The following is a 26900-nucleotide window of genomic DNA, read 5'->3' as shown; positions in this document are numbered from 1 at the left end:
GACCCAAACGAACACACTGTGTGATTGTATTTGCCCCATAATCTGGTAGACTAGGTGTTACTGTATTTAATCGTTTTAATATCAAATATGAATATTTAAGCCAGAGAACCGAGATGCAAAACCACAACCTGCTTGGTTTCACCCTCCAGGAGCCCAGAAAAATTGAACCAACTCGGGGTTTCATGCTTAGTTTGGTTTTTGTTCTAATGGGACCAGATCCTTTTAAAACTCTCGAAATCCCCATGAAACAAACCACGTAACCGGCCCATGCAGCTGGCAGCTTTGGCCACACCGACCCTCGTGTGCCTTTGCGAGCAGGAAACTTTCTGTTGATGCTCTCCAGGCATCTGGGGGAGCCAGCGTCTGGCAGGGGGACAGGAGAAAAGGTTGTGGCTGTGTAGGCGGGAGCGGGTGGAGTCTGGCAGTGATTGATGGGGAAGATGTGACTGAATGCAGGGGAGAGGAGCGATTTGCCTAGCAGCTCTGGATGTGGGCACACACCGAGAGCAAGGAGCGGCCGCTCTGTGCAGACAGCGACTCGGTCGTTGCTCCTGAGCCAGTCCCCCCTGAGGCAGGGAGCTGAGGGAGGCAGGAGCCAGCCGCGGGCAGCCGCTCTGTGCTGGGGACCTCTGCAAGGTACATAGTTCGTAGCACGCTGGGGCTGGAGGTGCGGCGGGACCCCTCCCTGGGAGGGCGCGAAGGCGCGGGGCGGCGGGGCGCCCAGCGGCTCGCGGGCTGTGCTGTGGGGAGGCGCAGTCGGGGTGCCAGTGAGGGCGGCGCTGAAAAGCGACAGGCGCCCGGCAGGGGCTGCTGCGCTGCGGGAGGGCGGGAAGGAGAGAGGTCGCAGGCGGCCGCCCAGGACTCCCCCTCCGGCGGGGCCAGCGGGGGGCAGCTGGGGGGCTCGGTGCGCTACGCCCGGGGTCAGCTGGCGCCGCTCCTTTTCAGGGCGCCCCGCTTGGCCCTGCCCGCTCCGCCTGAGCGCCCCTCTGCCGGCTCCACGCGCACCCAGAGCCGAGCCGAGCCGGGCCGGGCCGGGCCGGGCCGGGCAGGGCAGCGCAGCCCTCCCCTCCCCGCCCGCCGCGGCCACGTGCTGGGTGGCGCCGGGGCTGGCGCTGCACCTGGAGCGCCGCGGGCCGGCTGATCCCGTCTCTCGCCTTTCAGTGGAAGCGGCGCCGCTCGGCTGTGCCCGGCCCGGCCCGGCGGCGACATGCCCGGCGCCCGCCTCTGGAGCCTGCTGGCTGCCGCGCTGCTGCTCAGCTGCTGCTGCTGCGCCGCCGGGGAGGAGAAGGGGGCCCCGCGCTCCAGCGGCGTCTCGCAGCAGAGCCCCCTGCCGCCGCGGGCTGCCCTGACCCACTCCGCCCGCACGCCGGGGCTCCGGGCCTCGGCCTCCAACGCCTCCGCCTCGGCCGTGCCCCGGGGCGGCCGCGCGCCCTTCCCGCCCATGTGCACGGGGCAGACGGGGGTGAAGGAGACGTTCAAGTACATCAACACGCTGGTCTCCTGCCTGGTCTTCGTGCTGGGCATCATCGGCAACTCCGCCCTGCTGCGCATCATCTACAAGAACAAGTGCATGAGGAACGGCCCCAACATCCTCATCGCCAGCCTGGCCCTGGGGGACCTGCTCCACATCCTCATCGACATCCCCGTCAGCGTGTACAAGGTAAGGGGGCCTGCGCCGCCGGGGCACGGGAGGGGGGCACAGGGGTGGGTACCTCTGGCCCGGACAGCCCAGTTGTGCCCTGTGGGTGGCAACACTGCGTTACCCACTCTGGACCCCGCTGTATCCCTGAGCCAGGGTTCCTCAGGTTGTTTTTGTAAAGTATCATTTTAAAACAATTATAAGTACCCCAGAGTGGCCTCCCAGAGCCCCAAGAGTACCACGGTCCTAAAGTAATCCGAGGTCTTGAAACAAGTGGTATTCCAGATTACTGTGCCCTTTTCAGGATTTGTTTTGCATCCACCAAGTTACACCGCACTTAAAAACTACTTACAGAAACAGGCAAAAGAAGTCTACTACTGGAAACTTGCTGACTTTCTGTCCTCTTATTACCAAAAAAATGGACTGGAATAGGAATATTGTACTTCCATTTAAGTGTAAGGCATATAAAGCAATAGAAACAAGTCATCTGTCTGAATGAACTTTTAGATTGTACTGACTATACTAGTGATTTTATGTAGCCTGTTGTAAAACTAGGCAAATATGTAGATGAGCTGATATATCCCCTGGAAGACCTCTGTGTACCCTCAAGGGTGAACATGTACCCCTTGCTGAGAAACACTGCCCTACGCTACTGGTTACATAAAGGTGCCAAGTGAATTGATCCCTGCTGTCAAAGGGACAGGTATTGCCCTAGATCTAATGGAAATCAGTCCAGAAAGGGTTGGGTGATTTTGTTCACCGCTGTGCAAAGGTGTAGTAGAAAGCTTGTGTTTCTTAAATGTTCCTGCTGTGCACATGCACCAGGATGAATTTCAGCAGGGGATGAAGTAGGGGAACACTCTGATGCTTAATTTTAGGGTGATGGATAAACTAATTGACCTACTAGGGATTGGTTTACTCTCCTGCTAAAAATTAAGCAACCTGTGAAGTGCTTTGCTGAGTCTGGGCTTCCTTGAGAAGAGAGGGAGCAAAGAAAAACTGGCTCCAGATCAGATCAATGGAAATTTCCCTAAATTCCTGTGTGTGTGGATCTGGAGCTGGTTTCTCAAATTGTGGCTGCGTTCTAGGAGGGAGAGTGGTGCACCCTGAGCACTCTGAAGAAACCACTCAGTAGCCTGTGCTGAAATTTCTACAGCTGTGTCTTTCCAACTTCTGCCTTAGAGCACCCACTGAAAGGCTTGTAGCTGTGAATGTAGCTGCGACACCCATACTTCAAATGCTGCTGCTTTACATCTTTTGCATAAAGCCGTAATAAAACTAGTAGTGAGTGTAAAGAATCATTCTGTTTCACCCCTGTGACTGTAGTGTTTATTATTATTATTATTATTATTATTAATTCACATTACTGGATAATCTAGAATTGCCAAGTAAAATCAAGCCTATTGTGCTGGACAATGAACGTACTAAAGATACTCTGTAGTCTAAATATCTGAGCACCTTGCAGAGATTATTCAAAGTAAACAAGCAGATTTTTATCTACTTCTTTCCCAGCAGCAGGTTACAAGTGTTGGGTTTAAATTCTTATCTTAATTGGGGAAAGCTGTATTGGACAGATGGATTTTTAAGTTAGTCCTCTATGATTTGTGCTCAGTCTCAGAGGTTGTTGAATAAATCCCATAATCTTTATCCTTCTAAACATAGAATTATAGAACTTTATGACTGGACAGGACCTGAGGAGGTCTTCTGATCCAGTCCCTTGCATCCATGGCAGGACTCAGGGCTTGTCTACAATGCCACTTTTCTGCATTGCAACTTTCTTGAGCAGGTATGTGAACACGCACACACACACGCGCGCACACACTGTAGCAAGTTATAGCTCCTGTACAGTGTCATTGCAAACAGGGTCCCAGTGCTGTTAGCTACTCCCCTCTTGGAGGTGGCTTACCTAGTTTGCGGGAGACCTCTCTCCCCAGCGCTGGTGCCCTGAGCACGCTACAGTGGCAGCACTTTAAACTTGGCTGTGTAGATGAAGCCTAAGTATTACACCATCCCTGGCAGCTGTTACTCTAATTTGCTCTTAAAAATCTCCAATGATTGAGATTCCACAACCTCCCTAGGCAATTTATTCCAGTGCTTAACCATCCTGCCAGTTAAGTTTTCCTAACATCCAACCTCAGCCCACTGCATCTTGTGCTACCCCAAGAGATGAATGAGAACATATTTTCTCTCTCCTCCTTGTAACAGTCGTTTATGTGCTTGAAGACTGTTATGTCCTATCTCAGTCTTCTCTTCTTCAGACTAAACAAACTCAATTTTTTCAATCTTCCCTCATAGATCATGCTTTTTAGACATCCTGGAACATTCTGCAATAGCTGTCCCCAGTTTTTCAGCAGTTGATGTAAACTAAATTAGCATTACATCAGGGATTAATTTGATTCACAGTGTTTTATTAGATTTTACTATACTGCACTCACTGTACTATATATTTTTCAAGGTTTTCATACAAGGGGTGGTGGTTTTCTGGCTGCTAGTGGTACCTATAAAACAATAGGGCTACGTCTACACGTGCCCCAAACTTCGAAATGGCCATGCAAATGGCCATTTCGAAGTTTACTAATGAAGCGCTGAAATGCATATTCAGCGCTTCATTAGCATGCGGGCGGCAGCGGCGCTTCGAAATTGACGAGCCTTGCCGCCGCGCGGCGCGTCCAGACGGGGCTCCTTTTCGAAAGCACGCCACCTACTTCGAAGTCCCCTTATTCCCGTGAGCTCATGGGAATAAGGGGACTTCGAAGAAGGTGGCGTCCTTTCGAAAAGGAGCCCCGTCTGGACGCGCCGCGCGGCGGCAAGGCTCGTCAATTTCGAAGCACCGCTGCCGCCCGCATGCTAATGAAGCGCTGAATATGCATTTCAGCGCTTCATTAGTAAACTTCGAAATGGCCATTTGCATGGCCATTTCGAAGTTTGGGGCACATGTAGACACAGCCTAGGTGTATTAAAAAGGTGTTTTTAAAAGTAAAAGCTATGAATTGTTACAATGACAACTACAGTAAATCAGGAAAGGCTGTCAATAGCATGACATTTTGGTACAGAAATGTGATGGTCAAGAAAAAAACATTTTTCAGAAGGGAAATAACACCTAACGGGCTGGGCTGACACACATTCCTCTCCCCGTCCCCCTGCTTTTTCATTAGATATATTTTTATATGTAGAGACAAAGATCAGAGCACACACCAAGTTATACCAAACACATTGCACATTCAGGACTTCAACTTTAAAAAGGTCCTGCTATTATTGCTGGGACCTGCACACCTGCTACTCCAGACAGTGTAACCAAGGCCCCAAACTGAAGTGATACTGTCTGTTTTAAATTATATTAGAAAAAAACTTAGCTATATTAATTATGATGTTAACCCCCAGGGGGAAATTTTAAAAATCCAATTTAGTCTTCACTTTTTTTTATTTTTTAATGGTCTTCTCTCATTCTGGGCACTGAAGTCAGTTTCTCTTTAAGTTTCTTGAGGCCACAATATTTGCAAACAGTGGAATGTTTAGTTGTTTAAAAACAACTAATTCTGGGGGATTTTTAAAATGATTGCTAAAGGAAACATACATTTCTGTTGGCCTGAGGTTTGCTAAGAACTTATTTTTACATAATAATAAATTATGTGCCAAATTTGAATTGACCGTATTGCTGTGTCAGCTTCCCAACTCAGTTAAGTCAGTTGCAGAGATGAGCCCAAAATACCTTGTAATATCTGAGGTACATTTGTATTGACGTGACTTGTAATCAAAACCTCCTGTCACCTAGTAGAATGGGGAAAACAGAGGCTAGTAAAGTGTATACTTTCAAAAAAAAAAAATAAAACAAACTCATCAGTAGCAATACATGATTTGAAACAATTACCATTGACCCAAACCTTTAGTGTTGCTACCTGTCACTGAGGCAGGGCACCTCTTCCTATCTCTTTTTTTTGGCTCTGCCTCCTCCGGAGAGGATCCAGTTACTTCAGCAGTGAAAAGACCTGCCAGACCTGTCAGCCGAACACTGAAACTGGGAAAGAGCCATTTAAGTGGCAGTGAAGCCGTTTAACAAGCATTTGCCAATGCCAGGTACATACAGTCAGTTTCTGACTTTACTGTGTTCACCTGCAGGACCTTAGTTTAGAAATTGCTTTAAAATATTTTATTAGTGTGCCAAAGATTATAAAATCACATTTTGAAAAAAAAGTCATCATCTGCCCCTCCCTCAGGCTGCCACTGGGTGTAGGGGCACCAGTTTAATAGTACTGCATAGGGCCCCATAAATCCTAAGGACATCCCTGTCTGAGGCTGCAGGTGAGCTTTCGTTTCTATGTGCAGATCTTTGTAAATTGTATGTTTGAACTCAGGGAGTGCCTGTGATGTGAAACAGATAGCTGGGTTGAAAACCTACCATTGCTAGTGGCTTTCTTAATGCTTACAGGAGCTAATGCGAAACAGAAATACCACACTAATGTGTGAAAAAAACTATCTAGCAGAACTAGACAGATCCGTAATTGATGCTCCAGAATTTGTACAAAGCTCAGACTTTGTGTGAGCTGTTCATAACGATGAATGGAAGAGACTGTTTGCAGTATTTCTGTAGCCATTTTTGTCCCAGGATATTAGAGAGAGAGACGATGGGTGAGTCTATGATTCTGTTTTGTATTTTTTATTGGACCGACTTCTGTTGGTGAAAGAGATTAGCTTTGGAGCTATACAGTAAAGCCTCGATTTAAGGGATGAATGGGGGGAAGGAGTGTCTGTTAATGCCAAAAGCCCATTAAATCTGAATGGTTATACTGTATGATGATCCACTGACCTTCCCAGCCCATCACTCACTCCTGTCTTCTGCCCTCCTTCATTTCCTGCTCCTGTCCCATTCTTCTCCTCACACCTCCATCTCCCTCTCCGAATTACCAGAAGAGTTGCACGCCAGCCTGGCTTCTTCCATCTCCCATGGCTCTTGGCATGCTCAGCCCTGCAGCTCTTCTGGCTCCGGCAGCCCCAGCAGTGACCCAGGTGGCTGCAGCAGCAGCGGCAGCTCCGATGACTCTGATGACCACCAGCATTTGTTTAGGGGCCAAGGGGCTGGTGGACAGAGTCCATTGTTTCTGAAGTCTGTTAAATTGGAGTCAGTTAAATTGAGGTTTAATGTACAGAACTCTTCTTCAGGGCTGGGAAGGGGACTCACTAAATACAAATTGAAACAGATTGTTTAACATAAGTAGTTAACACACGGTAAGAACCATTGAAAGTGAAGTGACCTGATAACACCTTGGAAGTCCTAAGACAAAAAAGGAGCTTACTGAACAGGTTTTTTTTTTAATATGCCATAAATTCAGTGTCCTTATTTAGACTGTGATTATTAGTGTCTAACAAAGTTGTAAACTTAAGCTCCCAGGCTCATCATTTGAAGGTGTCGTATAGGTTTTCTTTGCAAATGAGGACTGAGGCTAGGAATGGAATGATCGTTTTGTGATAAGTGATGGCCCATGGGTGATATGCTTCTGTTTTATCATTTCTCTGCGTGAGTTTGAGAGTGGGTTATTTGACGTCACCCACATAGATCTTATGAAGCTAATGGGTGCAATGGATGAGATACATCACATAATTGCAGTGGGCACATGTAGGATCCAGGGATCTTAAAAGGTGTGCTGTGGAGGATGTCGATCGTCATAATAATGGAGACATCAGCTACAGATTTTGCAGCTTTTTTATGATAGGGTCCAGTAACAGTTCAAATACATGTGTCCTGGTTTGTGGGGAGCTTACTTCCAATGATGAGCTTAATGAGTTGGGGTTGACATATTCTTCTCTAGTGAGATCATAGGGAGACAGTTCACAAACACCTCAGTCTTGAAAAATTCAAATCACTCATCTGAAGCTATCTAAAAATAATCAAAGGTCAAGCTATGAGGCAAAGCGGCAAGTCATGGGTAAACCACTAATTAATATGTTGCATTTGTTAATAGAAGTACTGGCTGTATTTTTAAAGTAGGGGCATTATTAAAAGTGGAAACTACTGCATAGCTCAAGCAGAGAAGAAAATATGCCCCAAAAATGGAGAGAGGGATCTGAGCTTGCAGGACCTGCTGAATAATTAGGCTGTGGTCGCAGGCATACAGTTGCAGAGTATGGGAGGGCTACCACTCCACTATGTAGCAGTTTGGCTTTTTGGAGCCAGGGTGTGCCAGTCAAATCTGTTTTCCATTTTCCAAGTGCCAAGAGCCCTTTAGAGATGCCCTTATGCCTAGTCCATTGAAGACTGCGGTTAAACTATCAAGTTTTGCAGACAAAACCCCAGTTTTGTCAACAATGCTGGTGGAATGTTCACATACAAAGTGTTTTGTCAACAGTTTGTTGACAGTACTCAGTACTTTTGCCAGCAGTGTTCTGCCTCTCAGCCATGGGGAATAATGCTGCTGTCAACAGATTTTGTTGACAAACAGCTATGTGGATGCTCTGGGAGGCCTTCGCTTGACAGACAGACCATCCAGGATGCTGGGCAGCCTTGTCTGCTGTGCTTCCGGATGCCTGTTTTGTTGTGAGAGCAGCTGGGCAGTCTAAGTGCTCTGCTGACAGGGTGAAGCACTCTTCCAATTGGCTTTTGCGTGGGGCCACACCCTGTCAACAGAAGTTTTATCAGAAAATTTCTTCTGTGACTTCTGGCGACAGCGCTGTAGTGTAACTGGACCCAGTATGATAAAACACAGAATTCTGGGGAGTTATACATCTGCGAAAGACCATTAAAGCGTGGACCTATGGAAGCAGTTGAGCACAGCTGTAAGCCCCTGGTCAATGAGTGTTATGTGCCCCCTCTTTGCTCAACTCATTCAAGATCTGAATCCGACAGCTATCAGCCTAAGGCCATTTCTACACAGGCCACTTTCTGTGGAAGTGGCATGCCAATACACGGAGCGAAATATGCTAATGAGGCACGGGTGCAAATTCCCTGTGCCTCATTAGCATAACGTCACATGATTTGGAGGCCGGAAGACCGTTCTTCCAGACTCCAAAAAGTCGTGTAGAAGTGTGGCCCCCGAGGAGGCTTCCGGAAGGATGTCTTTCTTCCAGAGGCCCCTTCTTCCTGGAAATTTTGGGAAAAAGGGGCCTCCAGAAGAAGGACTTCCTTCCGGAAGGCCCCCTGGGGGTCGCACTTCTACAAGGTGTTTTAGAGTCCGGAATAATGGTCTTCCAGACTCCAAATCACGTGATGTTATGCTAATGGGGCATGGGGAATTTGCATCTGTGCCTCATTAGCATCTTTTGCTGCTTGTGTTAGCATGCCACTTCTGCAGGAAGTGGCCTGTGTAGAAACAGCCTGAGTGTAGCTTTTTAGTTCAAGCTATAGAGGCCATAGCACTGCTATGGTAGCAGCCGTCTGATAAGCATCTGTAAATACATTTTTAACAAATGCTAAAAGAACATTAAGGTTGAAAAGTGAAAGAGCCAAATGTTAGCAGATTCCATGTGTACAGTTGGATGCAACAACCTAAAGTCTACCTTTTGTGCATGTGCACCATAATTTTAATTCTGTAGAAAATATTTCACAAATGCTGTACTATATTCTCTTACAATTTGTTCTACAGGTGAACCTCTCTAACCCAGCCCTCTCTTCTGGCACACTCCATAATCTGGCGTGATTTTAGTTAGCAGGATGGCCACTTCTGAGTGTAGCCAACTTCCCCATGGTCCCATAGAGTTTGTTTAAAGCCACCAGTCCTGGCTCTCAGTGTTCTGTGCTGTTATTTAGCTGTAATTTACCCCAAAATGTCTTCTGAGAGCCCAGTAAGCAGTGGAAGTGTTGGTAATGTGCTGGAAAATATTAATCTTGCGTCGTCCGGCAAATTCTATCACCTGCCACCCATCAGGTCCTGAAGGTGCCGAACAAGAGAGGTTCATCCTGCACAATTTTCAATACATGTGTGTAGTAGTTTGTGATATTCATTCTCTTATGCTTACATCAAAGTATTGGTATGTTCTGTTAGATTTTTATTGTTTTAGGTTTACCTGACCACACTGGAGCATCTTGTGCAGCTTCCTAGACCAACAGTCTTCTTGACTGCTTTCCTAGACAACAAGTGTCTGGGCTGAGATGGAGCCTTGACTCTGCCTTCACAAATCATGCACTGGCTGGCAAAGCTGAGCCAACATGAGGCATGGGGGAAATCTGCACCTGATAAGGGGCTCTTACAGATTATTCTCTCCCCCCTCCAGAACAAATGTGGGGGAAGAGCAGAAAAGCATTTTCCACTCTTGAGTCACAAGTATATCCTGCATCTCTTCCTGGGCAGCAAAGCTAAGGGCCCACAAGGGTTACGGCATTAGACAGTGATCAAAGGCTCAATGTCTAGTGAACCTCACTAGTCCAGTACCATTGGGACTGACCAGTGGTGAACAAGAGAATAACACTGCTTACTGAGCTCTTAGGAGACATTTAGGGGGTAAACTATAGCTAAATAACAGCAAAGAACACTGAGAGCCAGGGCTGGGAGGTCTAAACCAGGGGTGGGGAACCTTTTTTAGGTTCGGGGCTATTGATCCGTAGACAAGTCAGTTGGGGGCCACGCATGTGAGAAGCCAAATGTATATATCCCTCAGTGATGTGGTCCATGGCAGTAGGGAAGTTAGAGATATGAGGGAGGCTGCAGGAGCAGGCTGGGAATTGGGGAGTGGGATGTGGGTGAGAGAGAGGGGGCAAGAGTAGGCTGGGGGTGGGTGATCTGGCCAGGAGTGTGGTGGAGTGGGCTGGAGGTGGTGGGTTTGGGTGAGAGAGTGGGCTGGGGGTGTGGGTCTATGTGGGTGGAAGGTTGCAAGAGGGTTCAGGGTGGGTCTGGGAGGGACTAGCAGGGAAGAGTCAGGAGTCAGTTGTGGAGTCTGGGAGGGAGGGGGTGCAGGAGAGGAATGAGGGGTCTGGGTTATAGGGGGCAGGAGCACGGGGCAGTTTGGGAGTGAGATAGGAGGGTGGGGGCAGTAAGGGTGTGGGAATGGAGGTCTGGATTGGAGGGGTGCATGAGTGGTGAAGGGGGCAAGGTCTTAGCAATAGGGTGCTCTTACCTGTTTACCCCAACTCACCCCTGGAAAAAATGCTTCTTGCAATGGAAATGTACAGTATTTTCACTCTTTTCAGTGTCTCAGAGGGGAGGTCGTTTTAGTCTGTAGCTTCACAAATTACAAGAAGTCCTGTGGCACCTTAGAAACTGAAACATGTATTAGGTCGTGAGCTTTCATGCATAAAACCCACTTCCTCAGATGGCCAAGATGTGTGAACCAATTCCATTGAGATTTTGCAAACCTCAGCACTACAAAAAGACCAAACATGGAAGACTTCTGCTCCCAAAGATTATATTTTTATGCTTTTCTCTCTAAAGATAGGTGTTATCGTACGAGCAGATTAAGGGCTTGAACTGTAGCTGGTTGGCCGAGGGCCTTCTTTATGAGCTCAGTGGAGATTTAACCTGTGGCCTGGCCTAAGTGGAGAAATTAACCAGAAAGAGGTATGGTGGAATAACTCTATCCCAGAGTCAGGGCTTGTCTACACTACAGGTTAAGTTACATTGCTCAGAGTTGTGAAAAGCCTCTTCTCTGCATGACATAATTTACTCTCTCCCACTGACATAGATTTTCCTCTCATTTAGGTGAAGTAATTATGCTGATGAGAGAGTGCTGTTCTATAGACACAGCATGTGTTCATTAGAGGTGCAACAGCAGTTCAGCTGCACTGATGTTCAGCATTATTGTAGGTTAGCCCTAAGAATTACTTCATTCTGAAATAGGTAACCACATGCGGAGCTTATCTTGAATACCTATTTGAAAATAATTTATTCCACAATAATTACGCAGCTCATGTTCCCCAAGTAGCAAAGACCAACTGTGGATTCAAAATGGGTCTTGTGTCTCTAATATATAAAATACATACAGTGTATATACCATTTTCTTGGCACCTGAACCTGAGTCGCTTATTTTACAAATGTCATTAGATTTTGTACATCAGTGTAAAAGCTTTTGTCAGTTTATCTTTCCATTTACTTGCTTATTACATGTGTTCCTGTGCCCAATACTCCTTCCAATTCTCTTCTCCTCCTTCGTCTTTTGGCCTCTCCTCTTCTTTTTGGACCTTTGAACACCTCTCCTTAGAGTTTAGGGTGTTCTTTTCTCTTTGGGGGTGTCTTCATGTAATTATCCTTAGAGTAGTAATCTTTACACAAACAAGAGTTCAAAACTGAGAAAATGAAATTAAAAAATATTTGCTGAACCTAACTGGATATACATTTTTCATCTACTAGACTAAGTAAGAGATTCTCAACTTGGTTTGAAAAAAAGAAACTCTTACATGTCTAAAAAGCCAGTCCTGGCTCCAACATCTAAGTACATCTTAATAACCTTAAAATATTAAACAGGTGCTTCAGCTGAATATTGTTTAGTTCATCTCATGACTTAGACAGTCATTAGGAATAGTTTACTTACAAAATCTAGAATTTGAAACTCTTAATTCATATGAAAGACCTGAAAAATCCTTTGCCTTCATTATCTAGGTTGGTATTTGATATATCAGATGGAAATGTTACCCTTTCTGGATTTGTCTATGTACTTGGCTTGCGATGTGTAGTTTTGTTCATGAATTAGGCACACTGGTAATGCACATTTTTGCACATAGCTCTGGGCTTTTGAAGTTTTGAAAACCAAATGCAAAACTACTGGTAGAGAATAATAATTCTGATTCTTTTCCATCCTGCATGGGCTATTCAGAGCTTGGGTCTAGGTTAGTGTTTCCCATATGGTGTTCTCTGGAACCCTGGTGTTCCTCAATGTGAAAATAACGGTTCCGTGAGAAAATTCCATTACAACAGCTGATTGCTCTGTGACTCCCTGCCACCACTGAAATAGTAGAACTAAATTTAATTGGTTTAATGGTCAGCAGGGTAGCGGGAAGGATCTGGCCATTAAACCAAATTAATTTAGTTCCATGATTTCAGCGGCAGCAGGGCAGGGAGCCGGCAAAGAGCCCCTCACTCACCCTGCTACCTAAGTGGCCACATCCCTCTGGGGGGTGTGGCTCAGCTCACTTCCACCAGTGGAACACCTCCCTCCCAGCCTTCCTTCCACTGGGCGCACATGGCCATCCACATAGTCTTCCCAGCCAGTGCCATGGATGAGTTAGTCCCAAGGTCCAGTGTGGAGCCGAGGAGGGTTAATCCTGGGTATGGGGCGGGGGTGGATTTGGGGCTGGTAGAGTTTAAGCTTGGGGATGGGGAGGTGGGCTTGGGGCTGAGAGGGATTAAGCCTGGGGATAGGGGTGTGGGTTTCAGGATGGAGGGGTAAAGCTTTGGAATAGGGGGGTGGATTTGGGGGCTAAAGCAGGTAAAACCTGGAGGTCGGGGGGCAGTCTTGGGAGCCGAGGGGGGTAGAGCCTGGAAACAGCATTCTGAAAAGTTCTTTTGAGTTGAAAAGGGTTCCATGGCCAAATAAAATTGGGAAACACTGGGCTAGGCATATGGGAGCAAGCAGTCATTATGTGTCTGCTTAGCATCCTGCCAGAGAAAGTAGATAAGAATAGGCAAAGTCTTGGCACTAACACTCTAATTATGGGCCAGCACAGCTGAGCCAACAGGAGGAAGGGGGATAACATAATTTGCTGCTGATTTATTCCAACAGCAGATTACTAATGTTCTCCTCTCCATGCAGAACGAAAAGGCTACAGGATAGGAGTTATAATTCACAAGAGGGTGTGAATCACAATTCCTTTGGGACACCTTGTGGAGTTGTACAGCTTACACATTTTCCCCCTCCCTCTGTTCAGAGGTGTATCTAAATACACTGTGCAGCCCTTTCTGACTACATATTTTATATTTATGGTTGAGCTCTAAATAGCCATGATTTGTTAGATGTAATTTAGACCAGTGGTGGGGACCCTACTGCCTGCAGGTCGCACCCGGTTCATCAGGATTAGCAGCCGTGGCCTGCCAGATGGTTAATTTAACTGAATGTCCATGGATCGACATTTCCAGCCAATGGGAACTGTGGGAATTGGCTTGGGCTGAGCCATCCCCACAGCTCCTATTGGCTGGGAATAGCAAACTGCAGCCACAGGGAGCTGTAGGGTTCCATCCCTGAGGATGTTAAGTTAAACACACTATCTGGTGGCCCACCAGCAGCTAACCCTAATGAACTGTGTGCGTTTTGCAGGCCCGGGATTCCCTATCCTGTGAGTTAACACCATCCCGTAAAGGATCCTCTCTCTCTCTTTCTTCTCTTGCATTAATTTAGTCTTCAAAAAAATATGTGGCAATCAAAATATCACCCCCATGTGAGGTGAATATAAAGTGCTAGCAGACACCACTTGGAATATACACTTATCCCTCATTAAACAAGTACATAACTAACAAGTACTTGCTTAAACGAGAGACACATTTACTTGCCTTAGTTCACTGTATGAGTGAACCCCCCCTCGCTAATATGAGGCTAATCCCCTCCCCACAGCCCCAACCTGCCCTAATATGACCCCCTGCCAGCCCCAGGGCCCCAATCTGCGGCAGCCTGACCCCTCCCTGACCCCGCAGCCCCAACCTGTGGCAGCCTAACCACCCCCTTTCCCCTACCGCTGGCCCCGCAGCATCTTGACCCCTGCCGCTGGCCCTGCGGCCCCAACGTGCAGCAGCCTTAACCCCCGTGCCAGCCCACAGACTGGCCCTGTGGCAGGCTTAACCTCCCCGCCAACCCCACGGCAGCCTGACACTCCCCCCACCAGCCCTGCAGCAGCCTGATTCCCCCCCTTCCCCAGGCCCAGCCCCGGCCGCATGGCAGCCTGACACACACACACCCCGCCGGCCCTGTGGCAGCCTGACTGCCAGCCCCTCAGCAGCTTGACCCCCTACCCCCACCAGCCCTGCGGCAGCTTGACGCCCTGCCCCCACCAGCCCCACGGCAGCCTGACCCCCACCCCCACTCCCACCAGCCCTGCGGCAGCCTGACCCCGCCCCTGCAAGCCCCACAGCCCCAACTCGTGGCAGCCTTAAACCCACCCACACCAGCCCCACAGACTGGCCCCGCGGCAGCCTGACCCCTGCCATTCCTCTGCACCAGCCCAGTAAACCTAACCCACTTCAGCCAGACCATCCCCCCCCCACAAACCACACACCCAACCTTCAGCAGCCCGAACCCCCTACCCAACCCACAGACCCAACCGGCCACCAGGTTTTAACTCTCCCTCCCACTCATGGCCCCAAACTGCTTCCAGCCTTTCACCTTTTCCAACCCCCAACCCGAGGTTCACTTACCTTTCAAAAGCAGTATCACCTGACACCACTCTTTTGCCAAGTTCTAGGAACCAATCAGAAACTTTTACCTGCCTTTCAATGAGAATTTAGTGTTCCTCTTACGAGTTTTCACCTAGGAGCACAAAGTTGGGAACCAAATGTGCTCGTAGCTCAAGGGATGAGTGTAGTGAATTATTTTTGTTTGCAGTTCAGTTTTTCTTCCTTTCCCAGTCCCAGGAATAAACTTCCTATATCCAAACTGTTTGTAGAAGAAAATCTTCCTTTAGGAAAAGAGTCTTCTCTTTTATAAACATTGTGGCTACATCTACACTAGCACACTACGTCGAAGTAGCCTATTTCGAAGTAAGGACATCAAAATAGGCTACTTCGACCTTTATCGTCTACACATTCTCCAGGGCTGGTGCCATCGACATTCCATGTCAAAGTAGGGATGGGGAACATCGAAAGGAGCCACCCCAGAAGGAAATGCGGAGCATCCACACACACAAGCACTCCCCATTGAAATAAGGGGCCAGCAAACCCCCAAGCTGCTCCCTTACAGGGCCCCTCCCAGACACACTTGCCCTGCACAGCACGAGATCCACAGAGCTGACAACCAGTTGCAGACCCTGTGCATGCAGCTTGGACCTCCAGCTGCAGCAGCAGCAGCTGCAGCCAGAAGCCTTGGGCTAAGGGCTGCTGCATGCGGCAACCATAGAGCCCCACAGGGGCTGGACAGAGCATCTCTCAACCCCTCAGCTGATGGCCGCCATGGAGCACCCTGCTATTTCGAAGTAGCGGGACGCAGATTGTCTACACACACCATACTTCGATGTGGAACGTCGAAGTAGGGCACTATTCCCATCTTCTGACGGGAATAGCGATTTTGACGTCTTGCCGCTTAACTTCGATTTGAACGTCGAAATAGCACACGATGCGTGCTATTTCGACGTTGTGCCGACTACTTCGAAGTAGCCGGCTAGTGTAGACATAGCCTGTATGTTGAGTCTTATTCCTTTTTCACAATATAAAAGCTTTAGTGGAATAAGTACATCCCGGTCTCTACTTTACTATGAACAAATACTGGTCATATGGTCAAACATTATTTTCCTGAATAACGTTTACTTTGGGTTTGAGCAAAGAATAATTTGGTCCCCCTATTTCCACAGAATTTGCAAACTGAAATGCTTCATTTTTAACCCCAAAATTATCTGCTTGATTTTGAAGGAAACATCTCTAACTCTGCAGCTCAGTTGAGACAAGGAGAAAAGTAACTGAGAGATGTAATTCCTTGTTGGCAATGACTACTTCGGGTTCCTGTGCTTCTGTATCTTGTAGCTCACTATGTACAGGAGACCCATGACATTTGTAGACAACTATGAATATTAGACCTGTTCAGAAGGGATTTAATAGCATAACTACTTACAAATCTTCTCATAGGGTCTCTGTTCCTGTACTGTTATTGTCACTATCCTTTCTGGCATTTCCTCTATTTCTTTCTGGCATTTCTTATTTCAGTGAGGACTTGATAAGTCTGGTCCATCAGACCAACTTACAGCATAGTATCGTGGTTTTTCAATCTGTGGCCCAGGGATTCCTGGGATTCTGCAGGCTATAAGATTTCCAAAGGCACCCACACGTCCATCTAAAATATTTTAGAGGTCTGCACATCAAAAAAGGTTGAAAACAACAGGCGTAGTAGATACATCAGCTTGTAGTAAACTAAAATAGCAACACATAGCTCATCAGTTTCAGCTATTTTCAAAATGATCTGTAAATCCATGATTTATTCATATATTAGGCCTTTTCTTCCTAATGAGCCTAAATATGCCCATAAGGTTTATTACAACTGGGCTATGTCCACACAAGAAGCCTCTGTCGACAGCAGTAACAGTCAGAATGGATTTCCTGGCAAAACTTTTGTTGATGGATTGCATCTACACATAAAAGCAGATTGCAAGAGCAATCTGCTCTGTTGACAGAGAGCAGCCAGACTTCCCGGCCCCCTCTCAATAGAACAGCTGACCAGAAGCTCGGCAGGGCTGACCGGTGAACTGGAAGCCCTGTCTGTTGAGGAAAAGGCCCCAGATCATCTACACAGCTGTTTTGTTGACAGAACGCTGTCGAGAGAGGTGTTATATGTGAACGGTTAGCGGTATAATGCTGCCAGCAGATGTGCTAGGTTTTGTTGACAAACTGTTTGCAAAGTGCATTTTGCATGTAGACACTCTGCGTTTTTTCCCAACAAAAGCCCAGCTGTGCCGGAAAAAAACTGTCTTGTAGACGTAGCACTGATGTATAGAATATAAATAAATACTCCTCTCACCTACAACCTGGCAGGAAATTTAAACTATAACAAAATGCATGAAAGCTAAGAAAACAAAGATCAAAAACTATCTGTGTTTTATCTTATTCTAAATGTATTCTTGGAGAGGTTGTGTGAGATGCAGTATATACAGTCTCTCTAGAGAAGTGTTCAACAAAAGATCATTTGGATCTGATGACAGAACTTTGAGTTATGATTCATTTCAGATTAGTTTCTGCATTTCAAACAAATAGGGATTGTGCCTAAGCACTTATAAGAGGGAAAGCAATGAACACTCAAGCCAAATCCAGAGAAACGTCAAAAGGTCTTTGTCCACCAGCAAAGTGATTACTGTTAACAATAAAGATGGAGACATTAAAGCAGAGGGATAATGAGTTGGATCCTCAAAGCTTCAGTACATCAGGGCTCAGATCTCAGATGCATGTCCCAGCCAGCAGTGCCAGATTTCTGATATGCTTGGGGAAACCTCTCCCCAGAGTGCACCTGCACATGCTCTTTACCATCCTGCCCCAGTGCCTCCTATATGCCACAGAACAGCTGTTTCATGTGAACTGGAGTCGTTGGTAAGGATGGTGGTGAAGCTGTCAGGAGGTGGGAGGTGCTGTAGGGTGGGGCGAGGGAGACGGGGGAACTGGCCGCCAGTGGGGGATTAGCACCTAGGATTTTTTTTCCCATGGGCACTCGAGTCTGGGAGCACCCATAGAGTCAGCACTTATTATCGTAGTTCTCCAGTGCTGATTCATGCGAATTCAAACAGAAAGATGCTTAGGTGAGACAAGCTAAACATAGCTCCTATCAAGACTGCCAAGGGGAGATACCCTTTGCATTGCCTTGTAGAACTGTTGCATAATAATCATACAAATCGTGATACGATAAGGCAATGATTCCCAAATAATAAGTTCCGTTGCCTAAAGAGCCTCATTGAACTTCACTCCTCAAAGAGAAAACCATCCAAAAGAAGTGTTATAAAAATTGAAATTGTTAATCATGTCGGGTGTTTTCTCTTTGCAGCTCCTGGCAGAGGACTGGCCCTTTGGAGTTGAAATGTGTAAAGTGGTACCCTTCATTCAAAAGGCATCGGTGGGCATCACTGTATTAAGTCTGTGCGCCCTCAGTATTGATAGGTGAGCCACATTTCATTGCTTCCAAACTCTATATTAAGTCATTCCACTTATAGGAAATACGGCCACAAGGTCAACTTCTGCTCCCTGTTCAGTCGATACTACAGCATTGATTCACATTTATATCGTTTAACAGAGGGCAAAATTTAGCCCTTAACCTAATAAGTGTCCCCGGTCGATATTTAGGTATCGAGCAGTTGCTTCCTGGAGCCGCATCAAGGGAATTGGAGTGCCAAAGTGGACTGCTGTCGAAATTGTATTGATCTGGGTTATGTCAGTAATCTTAGCTGTTCCTGAAGCCGTAGGTTTTGATATGATTGTTATGGACTATAAAGGAAAGCAACTTAGAATCTGTATGCTTCATCCCACACAAAAAACATCCTTTATGCGGGTAAGATATTTTCTCTTTTTAAATAAGTCTTGTCTCTTAAACAAAAGCTATATCTTGTTTGCTCAAAAGTCTAAAGCAGTGGTTCCCAAGCTTTTTGGCATCACGCCCCCCCTTTTGATTTCTGAGAAACCCTCACGCCCCCACCACCTCCTCTTTACCATCATCCAGCCCCCTTTTAACAAAAACTTCAATCTGTAATTAAAAATAAACACAAAAACTTGATATAAAATGTTATTTGAAATTAAAAATAAGCACATAGTTTTTCTTGAGCCCTTGCAGGTGCCTGGTGCAAGCCCAGCTGGCCAGCTGCCTAAGCCCCATGCCATCCACCAGAGCTGCCTGCCCACCTGAGCCCTGTGCTGCCAGAGCCACCCATCCATGCTGACTGAGCCCCGCAGTGCTGGGGCCAGCCAGCCACCCACCAGCCTGAGCCACCCAAGCCCTGCAAGCCAGCTGCCCAAGCCCTGCAAGCCCACCTGTCCAAGCCCCTCCCCTCCCCCAAAGCCAGGCACCCCCAGTCCGCCGCTCGCTCCTTCTCCCTCGTGCAAGTCAGGCACCCCCAGGTCCCATCTAACCCCATCCTTCCCCTCCCCCCCCCCCGCAACCCACACTCACTCTCCTTTGCAAGAGGCTCCATGTGGGTGTTCCCCAGCTGCCTGCTTTTTATAGTGACTGCACCAGGTCACCCACTTAAAATGTCAGGGGCCGTGAGCTGGAAGCAAAGGCTGCCTTTTTCTTTGGGTGGGGGGAAATTACAGGGTGAGGCTGGGCTTGGTCACCTCGTGCCCCTTCTGGAATTTCTTCATGCCCTTCCAGGGGGGCACGCCCCCCAGTTTGGGAAACCATGCTCTAAAATACAAAATTTCCTAACTTGTATTTGCCATTAATTATTAAATTCACTGCTTAGTAGTAGGGTGTCCAGAAAACTCTGATGCTGACTTACTGTGTAACTTTGGGTTAGATTCCTTAATCTCTGTTTCCTCATCTGTAAAAAGGGAGAATAATACTTATATTTCATTAGTGCTGTTAGAAGGGTTGATAGACAGTTAAGTCAGGCTTACAGAATATTGTTGAGGTGTAAATGTTTTCTTCACTATACCCCAAACTGAACTCCTAAAACTTCTTATTGTTTCCCCTCTAGCTTTACAAGACGGCTAAAGATTGGTGGCTGTTTAGCTTTTATTTCTGTTTTCCCTTGGCCATCACAGCACTTTTTTATACTCTGATGACCTGTGAGATGTTAAGAAAGAAAAGTGGAATGCAGATTGCTTTAAATGACCACTTAAAACAGGTAAAAATATGCATATGAAAACACTGCTGAGTTTTCCATGAGATTACAGTAGAACCTTCACTAATCCAAACACCACATCATTAATGCACACTGTAATTGCAGTCTGCACCTTGCTCCTCAGGAGACTGTTACGAGCAGTATTGGAACGCCAGCTGTTCCAAAATTGTGAAGCAGGCCCCAAATATTATAAGAATGTCTTGAAACTCCCAAGACTTTACTCCATTTTGATGCTTCTTTAGTTTGGGCTTGTAGGGTTCAGATTTTTAAGCTTTTCTCTGCAACAGTGAGATCTAAAAAGTTTTTCATATGAAAGCTGAATTGCAGTGCATTCCCATTATTCCGGAAGATGAGATTTAAGAAAGACACCAAATAGTATGAGGTTCACAATAAGCTGGCAACATTGCAGTGCTGCAGTCAGGTATCATATTAGCAAAAAACTTAAGTCCAAAATACACGACTGAATTTTTACTAGCATACCATGAAGAGTTTTCCTGAGTAATTACATCTGAACTATTTTTTCTAGATAAAATATATATGCAGTCCTTGCTGTCTTGATTGTTTGTTATCTTGTACACTGATTTGCAGTTATTAGTGTGAAGAAGAAAGGTTTTTCTATATTATGTCTCTTAATTTTAAAACCACACCAGAGAGCAAAGCACTATATACACAGGTGAAAACAATCTTTATCTTGAAGAGGGATGGACTGGATAACTAACCTCTTTTCCACTTGTAAATTAAGCAAGTGTATGTATTGACCGTGTGAATTTTCACAGTTGATCCATGAACATGATCAGTTAATTTATATTATGATTAGTGAACAGCAGCTATAATGGGTAAAGATCACAAAATTAAATAAATTTTTTTAAAAATTAAGATGTTCTCAACTTCACCTAAGTACCACCTTGATACTTATTTTTGCAGTTCTACAGTATCATATGTTTTGGTTTTAGAAGTGAATAATAAAAGATCAAGAGAGAAACTTTAACCCAGTTCCTTTTAATTTTGTATTCAGAGACGTGAGGTGGCCAAAACTGTGTTCTGTCTGGTGCTTGTCTTTGCCTTGTGTTGGCTCCCCCTTCACCTAAGTAGAATTTTGAAGCTTACTATATATGACCCAGGAGACCCCAATAGATGTGAACTTTTGAGGTAAGACTGTTATGGCTGAAGAAGACAAGTTTGTATGGAAACTACCTACCTGGTATTGATTTTTTGTTTTCTCCCGAAGAATGCTTTTGTGTTTGTTTCTCCTGGTGAAACAATTTCCTCTCAGTAGCTGATGATTCCTCTGCTTTACACCCTGCACGTTGGACATTTTTTGTCATTTTTGTCACCTGGTTTACGAGGACTTGGAGAGAGCTCTCGTATTGATGACCATAAGAGCTGAAATACCATGAGCCAGGTCTTCCAAAGTCAAGACCATCTTAGAAATAGGAAGATTTTATTACATTTCCAGTTCTGTTGATCTGCATTATGGATTTGAACCTTTGGTGCACACTTGAGTCACATTTTCAGGCTTTTCTTCACAGGTGTGAAGACAAACATCAAAGAATGCAAGCTGTGATTCTTATATCTACATGACTCCTGGAGCCAGGGTTCTAAGACAAGAGCCAAATATCTCAAGACTCACAAATAAAATTCTGAGTTGTCAACAGTCAGCTTCTATAAGAGGCATTTATCATTTCTCTTGTTAAGCCAGAGGAGTCGCTCAGGCACAACACAAAGCAATCCTTTCACCCTCAGTGTAACAAATGACTAGGCCCAGGATTTAAACCTACGGTTATGTCTGCACTAGAGACCTTACAGTATCACCGCTGTAACATTCCAGCTGCACAGCTGTAAGACCTACTCAATAGCTGCTGTGTGCCAGTGAAAACCAGCTCTCCTGTCAGCATAATTAAACCACCACCAGAGATGGTGACAGAGATGCTTGTGCAGACATGGCCTAGGTCTTTCTGATGACTGTGCAGTGGTGCATTGTTACTAAGCAGCCAAGCCAGCTGCATTGATGGGGCAGGCACTGGGGGAGGGAGGAGAAGTAGTATCAGAGTGATCTGATAATAAGTATGATCTTTTGCTTAATTCAAAGTTAAAGACTGACCTGTCATTCTCAGGATCTATATGTGAGGGGGTCTGTCTGCCTCAGTGGCAGAATTCTCCCGCATGCTGCTAGTCCAAAGATCCATGCAGAGGGACAAAGTAGACTGGGGTCAGGGAGATGCATATTATCCCAGTGTTAGCGCCCTTAGTTTGAAATAGTGCAGTCCAAGGCTGAAAGTCACGCAGTTCCCTCTTCAGTGGGAGTCCTTAAGGAGGAGTGCGCTTTTTACAGACATCCCACAGGACAAATTCACCACATCTGCATATTCAGGTTGTGCTGTGGTACGCCAGTGGCACAAGGCTGCTACAGGGATGACCCTAGCCTGTGGGATTTATACTGCAGGATTTGTGGGCCATGTTCCAGATTCTGCAAAGAGAAAACCCCACCTCTCCCTTCTCTTCCCATTGGGACAGTGGTGAATATATCTCCATAAAGAGGGACCTATTTTGACAATTCAGGAAGACTTAGTGACCCAAGGCAATTCAAAAATGGGGTGGAGGACAGTGCCATAACTAGCGAATTTTGTGCCTGAGGCAAGAATATAATTGTACCCCCTCATGTTTATATATTCATTGTAGTTATTTCATAGAAAAGGAGAAAATACATTAACAATAATAAAATAATAATACTAAATTTATAATAATTATTTTATTATTGCGGTTGATCTGAGTTGTGGTAGGGGAAAGACCCTCATCCCCAAACTGTTCTCCCCTCACTCCCCCAGCTTAAACCCCACACTCAGCGACTGGAGGGGCTGAGGAGGTCACACTCAGGGGCTGGGGATTTTGGGGGCTGGGGGAGTCATATTCAGGGGCTGGGAGGAGTCACTCAAGGGCTGGGGGGGTCACACACAAGAACTGGGGGGTTGGGGGCTGGAGTTAGTCACACTCGGGCTGGGAGGCCTGGGAAGTCACTCTCGGGCTGGGGGAATCACACTTGGTCTGTGGGGGCTGAGAGGGTCACACTCAGAGGCTAGAGGGGCTGGGTGAGTCATACTAAGGTGGGAGCCCTGGGGGTGGGTCACATCAGGGGTTGGGAGAGTCACACTTGTGCTGAGGGCGCTGGGAAGGTCACACCCAGAGGTTGGAGCAGCTGTATGAGTCACTCAGGGGCTGGGGGGAGAAACAAATCAAAAAAATTAAAACTGACAAATCAGATACATAGATCAGAAGGGGGGTGCAAAAGTGGTGGGATGGAAAGGATGGAAGGGGAGCAAAAATTGCTTACTGCAAGAGTCTATTAAGTGTCTTACCTGGGATGGCTATGCATATCAAAGGTGGAGAAGCTGTCTTTGCAATGCATAATTGCTTCCCTATTTATAGAGATAGCTGCTGGATATGGAACATTAAGGAGCTGCACATGGCTTCTTTAAGAGCCACATGCAACTCCAAGCTGCTTGTGACCTGTAACAAATCTAATCATGACCCATGTTTGAGCCCCGACCCACAGGTTGGGAATCGCTGTTCTTGAGGACTTTTCTCCTTTATTTCCTTCTTCCACTGGTTGTGGGTATTGAGGCGCCTTGAACTCACTACAATAAAGAATGAGAATTTCTACCCAAAAATGTCGTATGAGGCACAAAGTTTTGTTCTGAATAATCCGTTTGCATAGTTAGCCAGCATCACTATTCCTATGCTTCCTATATCTGATATTTACAACTGTAAACCTTCAATAAGCATTATGAAGAGGTAATGTATGAATCATGTTTCCTTTAATTTTCACACAGCTTTTTACTTGTCCTGGACTACATTGGTATTAATATGGCTTCGCTGAATTCCTGCATTAATCCAATAGCTCTGTATTTGGTGAGCAAAAGATTCAAAAACTGCTTTAAGGTAAGAGGCCATATAAGGCTGCTTTTCACATTAGAAAAGTGCTCTTTCTGGGTGAAATTCTCTCCATGCAGAGGGACCTGTGCCACTTAAGCAAGGACTTGCCTCTTTAAATGGAACCTTAAAAAGCCTAGTACAGGCCTTCCCCACAGGGCCTGATCCTGCATGCTGCACCTTGTTCATGTGCTGGATTTCACCCTTTGTGCACTCTAAATTATTGTCTATTAGCCTTTTTTGAGATGACTCAAGAACACTCTGAATAGTTTGATGTGGTTTCATGTGTGATAAATCATTTTCCTATGGGATTTCAGGAGGGTTCTCTTTGGTTTTTATTCCTTTATACAGACTGAGCCATAAAAACTTCATGAGTCCAATGACAAATATTAGGGCTCCTGAAAAATAATTGTGGTTTCATGAAAAGTTTGAAGGTTTTGAAAAATATCAAGGTTTTTAGTCAGATGTGGAACAAAGCGGAACCCTTTCAAAAACTTCGTGAAAGCATATGGCCCACCTCAGAATAGCCACATGGTTAGGAAATTTCATCTGCAATGTCGACAGTCTAGCTTCAATTCCTGCTCTACCAGTGAACATCCTAATTGCCAAGCTATTGGCTCTCCCTCATCCCGTGTGAGTCCCCTTGTCACCTGGCTATTCTTAGGAACATTTCTAGTTCTTTCCCTCTTTTCTTCCTCCTGCCCCTCTCCGACAAAAACAAACAAACTAAGACCTTGTTCATAATATTTTCATCTGATGAAATTTCATCAGTCAAATTTCAATCAGCTCTGCTTTTTAGTTTTTAGTTTTATTTTCCATGTTGGAGTTTATAGACTGTAATGTCAGATATTATCAATCATTACTTCGTAGGGTACTTCTGCACTGTGGAGATTGATCTTCCTGGGTTCAATTTAGCGTGTCTGGTAGGGACATGGTAAATCAAACACCAAGCTTGTCTCCATTGACTCTAGTAACAGAGAGATAGCCGTGTTAGTCTATATACTATCAAAACAAAAAAGCAGTCCAGTAGCACTTTAAAGACTAACAAAATAATGTATTAGGTGAACATTTGTGGGACTTTCTCTGATGTCCCTAAAGCAAGAGGTTAATGGGAGAAACTCTCCCATCAACTTCCCTTACTCCTAAAGACTAGTGTGAGGAATACTAGAGTCAATGGTGAGCTTTCGTGTGATAGACCCACTTCTTCAGATCATAGCCATACCAGAACAGACTCATTGCAGTTTTTCTGATTTGTCAACCTTGATAACTGTTTTTGGTTCTCTGTGCCTTAAATATTGAGTCTGTTCTGGTATGGCTATGATCTGAAGAAGTGGGTCTGTCACACGAAAGCTCACCATTGACTCTAGTATTCCTCACAGTAGTTTTTAGGAGTAAGGGAAGTTGATGGGAGAGTTTCTCCCATTAACCTCTTGCTTTAGGGACACCAGAGAAAGTCAGCCTGAGATACATTGATTCCAGCTATGCTATTCTCGTAGCCAGAGATGCATATCTTAGGTCAACTTTCTCCCCCAGTGTAGACATAAGCATCAGAACAGACTTGTAGTAGCAAGCCCTAAAAGAAAGGCTATAGGAAGAGTGAAAATGCAAAATCTTTCATTCCATTTTCAGAAACCTTAAAAACCAGAAGCCACATTCAACCCAGGCTTCTAGCGGTTAGTATATTGTGCTTACTATTGTACAATGGATTTATAATGGTCCCTCAATACTTAATCAAAGATGGGTAATGGCAATATTTCAATGCATTATGCAAAAATGTGTATGATAAAATTTGTAAATGATTACTTTTTTTATTTAAAACAGTCATGTTTATGTTGCTGGTGCCAATCCAAAGACATGCTATCCCTGGAGGAAAAACAATCCTGCTTAAAGTTCAAAGCTGATGATCACGGATATGATAATTTCCGCTCCAGTAATAAGTACAGTTCATCATAAAAAAAGTGTATCCTCTGAAATTGATTTCAGTGCCTTTATGTGATCGGGATGACAATTGCTGTTATGGATTAAGACAGTAGAACTTTTGAAGAATCTAATTTGTGTTTGCACAAAAAAGTAAATAATAAAAGGATTGCCCACAGTTACATAACATTCATAATTATGCATGGTATCATTAGCCATTTGCAAAGCATGACAATCAGCAGTGAAACTACTAATTATTAAAGCACTTAAACTCTTTGAAGACAGCAATTCCAGACAATCCTCACTTACAGTATATCAGTCACTAGTTACAAGCATCTTAGGAACTGGCATCATTCTTCTTACTAAATAGCAACCCATATCGTTAGTTGGATCCAAGTAATATTGTACAGCAGACCCTCGAGTTATGCGAGGGTTCCATTCCACACATCTTCATTTAACCTGGATTTCGTGTAAGTGGGGGTCTGGCTTTTTCCCTGGTGGAACACACGTTCTGCAGCCGGGGAAGCAGCAGAAAGGTAAGTCCTGGGTGGGAGTGTGGGGCAGTTTGGGAGGGTTAAACCTGGCAGTGGGTTGGGGCCATGGGAGGTGGGCACGGGGGGCTAAGGCTGGGGTGGGTTAGGGCTGCAGGGGGGTGAGGGGTGGAGTTGAGCCAGAGCTGTTTGCAGGGGTACTGAGCTAGAGCCCTGCTCGGGTGGTGAGCTGGGGCGGGGGGATGGGGTGGGTTGAACCAGGGCCATGCGTTGGAGGGTTTAAACCAGGGTGGGGAGGGGTTGAGCTGAAGCCGCACGTGAGGGGTAGTGAGCCGGAGCCAGAGCCAGGCACGGGGATGGGGGTGAGCTGGAGCCGTGCACGGGTGGTGAGCTGGCAGAGGGGTTGAACCGGAGCCAGGGAGGTTGAGCCAGAGTCGCGCATGAGGGGTGGTGAGCTAGATCCAGAAGCAGGGAGGGGGAGTGAGCAGGAGCTATGCATGGGTAAGCGGAGCTGGGGGTGGGGGCTGAGCCAGGGCCATGCAGAGCTGGGGGGGTTGAG

The 26900-nt window shown here is 46.0% G+C and overlaps 1 protein-coding gene across 1 annotated transcript; it reads left to right on the top strand.

Annotated features, from left to right (window-relative positions):
- Window positions 1–500: 500 nt before the first annotated feature.
- Window positions 501–26427, top strand: EDNRB (endothelin receptor type B). The gene is made up of 8 exons (XM_074982914.1): window positions 501–636; window positions 1162–1660; window positions 18218–18330; window positions 18514–18718; window positions 19860–20009; window positions 21022–21155; window positions 23834–23942; window positions 25755–26427. The coding sequence occupies exons 2-8, from the start codon at window positions 1208–1210 to the stop codon at window positions 25884–25886; spliced, it is 1296 nt and encodes a 431-aa protein (XP_074839015.1). The 5' UTR covers window positions 501–636; window positions 1162–1207; the 3' UTR covers window positions 25887–26427.
- The last annotated feature ends 473 nt before the right edge of the window (window positions 26428–26900 follow it).

Source organism: Carettochelys insculpta, chromosome 1 (assembly GCF_033958435.1).
Source record: "Carettochelys insculpta isolate YL-2023 chromosome 1, ASM3395843v1, whole genome shotgun sequence".
Lineage (NCBI taxonomy): Eukaryota > Metazoa > Chordata > Testudines > Carettochelyidae > Carettochelys > Carettochelys insculpta.
Note: the sequence above shows the minus strand (reverse complement) of the source record. Positions and strands in the feature narration are given on the sequence as shown.